This window comes from Pogona vitticeps, chromosome 8, assembly GCF_051106095.1.
Source record: "Pogona vitticeps strain Pit_001003342236 chromosome 8, PviZW2.1, whole genome shotgun sequence".
Classification (NCBI taxonomy): domain Eukaryota; kingdom Metazoa; phylum Chordata; class Lepidosauria; order Squamata; family Agamidae; genus Pogona; species Pogona vitticeps.
In genome coordinates, this window is record NC_135790.1 from 28,311,146 (window position 1) to 28,319,498 (window position 8,353).

The 8,353-nt window shown below is 50.7% G+C and overlaps 1 protein-coding gene across 6 annotated transcripts in view; it reads right to left on the reverse strand.

The window, feature by feature from the left end:
• Positions 1-3,748, reverse strand: part of USP28 (ubiquitin specific peptidase 28) — a 26,379-nt gene extending 22,631 nt beyond the window's left edge. For all 6 annotated transcript variants that reach the window (XM_072979341.2, XM_078379608.1, XM_072979336.2 and 3 more), the window contains exons 1-2: positions 3,596-3,748; positions 529-606 (exon numbers count right to left, since the gene is read on the reverse strand). In XM_072979341.2, coding sequence (XP_072835442.2) covers positions 529-606; positions 3,596-3,670 — 153 coding nt within the window. In that variant the 5' untranslated portion in view covers positions 3,671-3,748. The remainder of the gene's footprint in view (positions 1-528; positions 607-3,595) is intronic.
• Positions 3,749-8,353: the final 4,605 nt, after the last annotated feature.

Below are 8,353 nucleotides of genomic sequence, written 5' to 3' on the forward strand. Positions count from 1 at the left end.
GCGGGGCACCACTGTACTAAAAACCGAACCCCCTGCTGGCAAACATGAGCTACTCACTCACTCCTGCAGACTGCTACTGGAAATCTTTCCATTATTTGCTTGTGGAAAGTCACAGAGCAAAAACACCAAGGTCTATCCCCAGATTAATTTATGGCCAGGCGGATAGAGATGCGAGAGGATGCTGGCCAGGGAAGGGTATACAATAAAGAGTTTCGCCGGGTTTGTTGGAACTAAACCTGCAAAAACATGGCTGATGCTCTTGGCTTTAGGGCCCCCAAAACAAGCCACCCTGAGTGAACAGGCTAGGAAGTAGGTGGACAACAGAGATGGAGGGAGGCTCACGCAGAGGAAGGCTGCTTCGGACACGACCGTGATGGATGGGACTAGTGACCAGGTCTGCTTTCAGTTGACATCACGTCCAAGCTCTGCACTGAATACCGGATCTCCAACCCGCTCACACCCTATCCCCCAAAGTGGCAGAAATGTCTAAGCATGCGGATCAGGCTGGCGTCCGCCAAGAAAACTCACCTTTAGGGCTTCGTGGAGGAACAAAGGATCCTGAATGCCCGTGATCTCTCTTAACTGGTTGATCTGCACACTGCAGGTCTGCAAGAAAACGGCACAAGGGGGGGGGGGGAAATGAAGCAGTAAAAGCGTAACTCTCTACCCATAACAAGGCAAGGCCCACGGTGCAGCCCGTGGCATCTGGAGCCCTATAGCGGCTGGTTCGGATCAAGTTCAGCAGGTGCCTCCACAGGCCAATGCACAGAAGCCAAGCACTCTTTCCTTTACACACCTGCGTCCATGCAAGCCAATGCAAGATCCCCTACAGACGTCACTCCTGGAGGGGCTGCCTCACTTCTTGAATGGTGCCTGTCTTCAGGGACCGGACCTCTCCTCCCACTGATCACCGTCACTGAATCCACACAACAAATGTACAATTTCCCCTGTGAAGCTGATAATGCAGGCATAGCGTACAGAACCAAAGAGTAACAGACTAGGAAGGGGCTTATGAGGCCAGAGAGTTCAACCCCCTGCTCAAGGCAGGAATCCGAATCACAGCAGAACGGAGAGATGGCGGCCCAGTTTTCTTTTGAAGGCCTCCGGCGTCAGAATATTCCCCACCTGCCCTTGAGGTCATGGGTCCCATTGTCCTACGGCTCTAACGGTGTGTCCTGAAGCCAAGTATCACGGAGTATATGGATCTATGTGTCTACAGAGTCATCCAGACCTCCCAATTAAGCATCCCATCTCGCTCAAAAGTTTGCAGACTCCCAACATGGTTAGGCGTGAATAAACAGAATGCAAACTCTTCCACATTGGGCCATATTTTAAAACATGGCTGAATCAATAATACTGTAATGCGTCCAAATACCCCTTTAGCCAAAGTGAAGGAGTAGGGGCAGGGGGGCAGGCTGCATATTTATGCCACCAAAAAGCAACAGCAGATGCTACCGGACATATAAGGAGGCCATGGAATTTGCAGGGGTTTGGTGAGCAGCTATTTTAAGCTGGCTGCACATGCCTTTTCGGTTTGTCATTTCACATTTGCAACAAGGTGCCGGAGACACACAGCACGCCCGGGCCCACGCCTCAAACTGCCCTGTAACAGGGGTGAGTTTCTGGTGCTTTGGGGAGGTTTGCCTTTCTGAGCTTTTTTAGAGATCCGAGGGAAATGAACGGTACAACAGTCACCAGATCATAATGGCCGAATACAAGATTTCATTTCAAGCACCTGTCTATGCTTCTACGCAGGTCACATACCCTCTTTGGAGGGAAAAAGATATATAAAAATCAACTCCCACACCCCCTTAATTCTCCAAACTTTTAAAAGGAGAACAGACACTCAGTTCTTTAGAAACATGAAAACAAGGACCCCAAAATTCACAACCAAATCTTCCTGCCACCGCAGCGATCAGGCAGGGTGGACGGCATCTCCGTGGCTCTAGAATTTTTTTTTTTGGGGGGGGGGGGAATGCAATTTTCAGACCATAATCACCAAACGAGGCACTTCACCAAACAGGTGCCTTCTCTAAAACAGCTCCTGCTTCTTCCCCATTGAGCTTCGATACCTGGGCAGAAAGGAAGTAAGCCATTTGATAATAGGAGGGGGGAAAAAGTGATGAGGGAACAGGTGTTCCCAAGACCTATGTCCCATCCAGGTCCATCAAGTCTGCTTTTTAAGGGGTGGCTTTGCTCCCCATGACCCCCCCCCCGAGCGTGGCCACGAGCCACAGAAGGACCCACACCTACAAAAGGCAGCCCTTTCCATGGTATTTTGCTTCCGTGCTATTTACACACAGTTCAAATGCCCTACATGGTGCCCCCCGCCCAATATTCAGGCATGTCCACAATAAGGTGCTTTGGCTCAAGCAAGGGGGGGGTCTTCTCCCACTTAATACCTGCAAAGCCTCAACCAGGTCAGCAGGATCGCTTCCAGCCCTCGGGGGCTCCTCTAACCCGGGGTGATTTGGAGCATCTTAGGAGAGAAGGTTGTTTCTCTTTTACCTCCCTGGGGAGTCACAGCCTCCTCTCATCTATGTCAACAGCGACAAAGACCTGGGACCACCGGAGGGGATTTTTGGGGGGGGGGGGGAATCCGGCCACCCTCTTCTCCGGTTCTCAAGGCAGGAAGGTTTTGAGACAGGTCTGCTTCTGTCGGCCAGAGACCTCCAAGGAAGTCTAGGTGGACCCCAGGGAGGATGCATCGGGACCACCTGAACCCAAGCTATTGTCGGGACCCCCCCCCACCCTTGCTAAAGAGGAGGCCGCCAGCAAAGGGAGAAAGGAGGAGGCCAAAGAGGCACCAGCTGCAGAACCTACAAGGACCCCATTCAGAGGCTCAAACCCAAGGTGGCTCAGGAGGGTGGGTTTTTATAGGGGGGGGGTCTTGTAAACCGTCACCTCTCTTATCTCAGCAACACCCAGCCGGAGGAAGACTCCTGTGTGATGCCAAAGCTTGCATACAAAGGCCCTTTTTTGGAGGGGGGAGGAGGAGGAGGAGAGAGGGTTCTCTCCACTTTGCAACTGGGGGGTGTGGGTGGGGGGGTTCCTTGCCCTCCTGCTCCTCAGGACCTCCAAGGGGAGTAAGAGAAGGCCTGAGGCCAGGAGTCCACCTTTACAAAACAAACCAACCAACAAACAAACTTTCCTCTCCTTGTGCCCCACCCCACCCCAGCCAGACCCAAAGGAGGGGGAAAGCCTGTTTGGGGGGGGGAGAGAGAGAGAGAAAGAGAGACGCCCTCCCCCAAATGCAAAAGAAGGAGGAGGAGAGCAAAGCCGGGGCGGGCGTCCCCCTCGAGACCCCGAGCGCCCCAGGACTGGAGGGCAAGAAAGGGAGGCACTGCTGGAGAGTGAGGGGTTGGCACACCCCGGCTGCCCTCAGAACGACCACCACCAGCAATTAACAACAATTGCAAAAACCAAGAAGCCAGCCAGCCAGGTGGGGTGTGTGTGTGTATGTTTTGCAGGTTGAGCAAAAGCCCCCCCCTCTCTGCCCCGGGTGGGCCCCACCGCCATTGCCCTTTTAAGGCACCCTGAGGGCGGGGGAGGCGTCCCCAGGGGCCCCCCACCCCCCAAAAAAGCCTTCACCCACCTGCTGCTGGCTGCTCCCGGCGGCGCCCGAGCCCCCTTCCCGGCCCCGCTGCAGCCCGGCCGCCATCATCATCATCCTCCTCCTCTTCCTCCTCCTCCCGGCTGGACGCCCACCGCCGAGGCCGCCCCCCCCCCGCCTTCAACGGACGCGGTCGCCGCCGCGCCACGCCCCTTTTCTCCCCCTCCTCCCGCAGCCACGCCCCCTCTTGGCCACGCCCTCCCCGCGCGGCCCGCCATTCAAAAAACAAACCCAGCGCGTAGCAAGGGGAGGGGGCACAGGCGAGCGCGGGGATTGGTTCCCGGCCTGGCCGCGCCCATGAAATCTGGCCCACGCCCTCCCGTCTCTCTTCGACCCGCCTCCACTGCTGATAGGCGCCGCAAAGCGCCGCTCACCGTCCTTTCCCCGCCCCCGCCCTCACACCCTCTGCCCTGCCTTGACCACCAGCGCCCCCTGCTGCCCGCCCCGCGGAAGTTCAACCTCACCCTTCTGCGCAGGCGCGCCCGGGGCACCTGCTTAAAAACAGTGCTGTGTTAATTAATATGTATATTTAAAGACCCTTTCTTTTTCATGCGGAGGGTGGGAGAAACCTGGGGCACAGTGAAAATGGAACTGGGCTTGTTCAGTGCACCTCACACCTGGCAGCTACCAATTTGGTTATATATTTATCACTTTCCAGCTTTGTTATGTTTATTTAGATCAGACGCGCTTTAGCCCATGAAGCCAATGTAAAATGATAATGATGATAATATTAATAATAATTAGTGTAAATATAAGAAATGACCAATATTGCTTTGAACTCCTTCCAGTTTGAAAATTGGGACCGAGGTACAGTATTTTCATTCACCTTTGAGTTGGTTTGTTTGATCGAAATCAAGCCTGAACTGTTTCTGGAAGTGCAACTGAGTTTGTGGTGCTTTGGACACATCACAAGCAGGCAGGATTCTCTGGAAAACGGCCATAATTCTGGGAAAGGTGGAAGGCAGAAGGAAAAGAGGAAAGACCCAAGACAGGATGGAAAGACTCCATAAATGAAGCCACAGGGTTGGGTTTGCAAGAGCTGAGCAGAGCTGTTGAAAACAAGAGGTTTTGTAGACCAGTGGTCTTCAACCTTGGGCCTCCAGATGTTCTTGGACTTCAACTCCCAGAAATCCTGGCCAGCAGAGGTGGTGGTGAAGGCTTCTGGGAGTTGTAGTCCAAGAACATCTGGAGGCCCAAGGTTGGGGGACCACTGTATGTAGACAGACCCCATCATTCACAGAGTCACCATAAGTCAGAGGTGACTTGACAGCACATAACATTAGCAACATTTCATCATAATTGTTTGGGAGAAACACCGTCCCCCTTGTGCAAGGAAGCTAGAAAGAAGAGATTTAGTTAGCCATGGCAGTTGCCGACTGGCCAGCTGTATCCAGTGCATGCTCAGGGTAGGAGATGAGGAGAAAGTGGATGGATAAACTCACAAAACAGTACACCTGGGGCTTGCTGGCCCTACTCACCACTTCTGCTGCTGGGCCAGAGATGGCGGAGGTTGGAAGGGACCTATTCCCCAAGCTAGTAATCAATAAGGTGTGCATTATGTGCCGCACTGTCGCTTTTGACTCAATGGCAAGTCTAGTAAAGTTTTCAAACTATGTGGGATGGAGTGGCTTGACCAACATCCCCTGGCGAGGGAGTTTCCGTGGCTGAGTGGAGAATAGAACCCGGGTCTCCAGCATCCTAGCCCATCGCTTGATCCACTACACACCACGTTGGGACTCTGGAACGGATGATAATCCTAATGTACCCTTCCTAGCTTTGCCATGTCCCTTTGGCTGAACTGCTGTGCAATTCCACTACAGGTAAGTAAGTCCTCCGAACGAAGTCGCCCTGTTCCCTATAAATGGTAAATAAAATAAAGGGAGGACCAGCCTCATTTTCTTTCTAGCGTTGATCTGGAATCAAACCAAGCCGGGCAGAGAAATCCCGCCTGGCCCCCAGATGGCACTCTGGCTATGCAAAATGTGCCAGAGAGAGAAGCAACAGTTTATCTGGGGGGGAAAAAACTTTTTTGTGAGTCCAGAGAGTGGCTCATGAGAGCTCGGGTGGTATAGTTGATAAAGTGCTCAAGGAAGAACTCTGGAGTTCTGGGTTCTAATCCTCACTTGGCTGTGAACCCCCCCCCCCCCGCCGGTGCATGGGTGGGGAAATAGATGTCAATAATCCAGAGAATAAATAGAGAAATCTATTTATTTTGAAGTACTAAAACAAGAACTTGGAACTGTTCCAAACAATCTCTTGAAGTTTTGCTGGTGGGGTTGTTGGTTTGAAGTTACTCCCACATGCCCATAACGCCGTGATGGTGGTTTACTAAATTAACAAATAATTTACAGGGCTGTAACAAGGACAGAACAACAGGGTATTTGCTGCAGGGCACCAAAATTCAGGGAGTGAGTCTACTGGAAAATAAAAACCTTCCAGTCCTGTTCCTTTCCCCGAATTGATACACATCACATTCTTCCTGCTTTTTAATGAGGGCTTGAACTCATGCCTTTGGGTGGAGTAGGTGGGATGGGGGGGCACTTGCCCTAGGCATCAAAAACGGCTCTGATAAAGATTCTTGTCGCTTCTTAAGAACTACGATAGGATTCCCATATCTGCAGGGGATTGGTTCCAATATCCTCCCCCATGGATGCAGAAAACTGAGGATAACACCAAACCCCATATTTATAGCATAGGCTCTGGCTCCCTCTAGGGACTGGTTCTGGTAATTACATCATGGAAATACATATTTCTGGATTTTTTTTTCTTTCAAATATTTTTAATATTTTCAGACTACAGGTACCGTGTTTCCCCGAAAACAAGACGGGGTCTTATATTAATTTTTGCTTCCAAAAATGCATTAGGGCTTATTTTCAAAAATGCATTAGGGCTTGTGTTTTATTTTATAGTCATGTCATCTTCTGGTTGCTGCACAAGGGTGGAGGGCGGGGTTTCACTGCACCGGGGCTTATTTTTGGGGTAGGGCTTATATTACGAGCATCCTGAAAAATCATTTTGTTGTTAGGTCTTATTTTGGGGGAAACAGGGTAAATAAAACCATAGATACCGATTCCACAGATATGTGAGTCCTACTATAATAAGTTTCACCTGACATAAACCTTGATGGACTTAATTCATTTCTTCAGAGCACGTAATTCCTGCAACCCCTTCTCAGAACTCCAAATTCTGATATCTCACTCTCAGTCTTCAATGGCATATACTACTGTTTCAGTCATACATACAGTTTCAAATGTGGTGGGTATTTTGTCTTTTATTTAGAGCTGTCCTTCACTCCTGTTCCACTGAACACACAAGTACACACAGAGAGAAACAGATGGAGAGAAAGACAGAGAGAAATTCAGAGGGCTGAATGCAACCATGCAAAGGAAAAAGTATCATAACATATCAGGAACCTCGTGACGCTGCGGTTGAACTGCAGTCCTGCAGTGAAGACTCCACTCACAACCCCATAGGCTCAGATTTAACCCATTTAAAACAAAACCCTCAGGGTGGAGGACCCCCCCCCCAGCCACCCTGATGAGGGCTGAACAAGTCGTACTCCCATGAAATGATGATTTCGGAAGGATGGTGAGAGAAAAATGGGTTGGTGGCCGGAACGGAATGAACCGCAGCCATTTTCTCATGGGGCCAAACCAGCGCGATCTGTCAGGCACAAACAGCTGAGAGCAGGCCAAACAATGGAGCTAGTTATTGTAAAGGGGGTGGCACTTTCTCCATCACTTCCTCCCTCTTAGCCTGTCCAGATGTGGCATTAGGATGAAGCTGGGGAGGATGGGAGAAAAAGGCCTCTCTCTCTCCCCCGCAAAAATAAAATAAAATGGTACATCTGTCATAATTCCCCTCATTTTCAGCTCCACTGCCAAGGGAGCGAACAAAGGAAGGCGGCGATTAACTTCAAAGAACTTTGCTGGAGAGGAATAAAGATATTTAGGGCCTATTTTGTGAACTAATTGCATTTGCATATTTATGGGATTTACTGATATAGCAGTAATTAAAAACTATTTAGTAGTCTTAAAGGACACATAACTCAGTTGCTGTTTGCATAATAAACACGTCCCTTATTACGTTTATTATGTTTGCATAATAAACCTTTCACCATCTCGATAATTCAGACGGCCATTCCAGCAGGGCCGTGCCTCCACTGTGGCTTTCCTACTGAGCACAGCGCACGGGGGGGCAGCCGAGCGCCGCGGCAGGAAGGAGGTAACGGCGCCCGGGGTTCCGTGCAGGACGGTGACATAAAGTTCTAGAAGCAGATGGAACACCATCTACCCGGCGCCTCTCTTATGAGAGCATGAATCCCGGAAATGTGCCAGGATTTATAAGTTATCAGTGACCTTTGTGAACCCCGGTGTGGTTGAGTTCTCCCCCCCCCCCCACACTCTTTCTGTTCAACATGCATTTTGGAGATTACCTCCAGGCTTGCGATGAGGTGTCGCATCGCAGCTTTACCATAAAATCTGTGTAGGAAGTGTTGGGAGTTTCTGCCATTTTTAGCTGAGAGGGTACACCGGAAGACCCTGTTCTAAACTTCTCGCACCAATTCCAGATGGAACATGAGCACTGAAAATGGTCATCCTCAACGTCATCGTCATCATCATCACGAGCTGTCCAGTCAATGCGGACTTACAGCAGCCCTTCTTCAAGGTTTTCTAGGGAGAGAAGACTCAGAGATGGTTTCCCATTCGCTTATTCTGGGGAGGGGGTGCAGTGGGACCA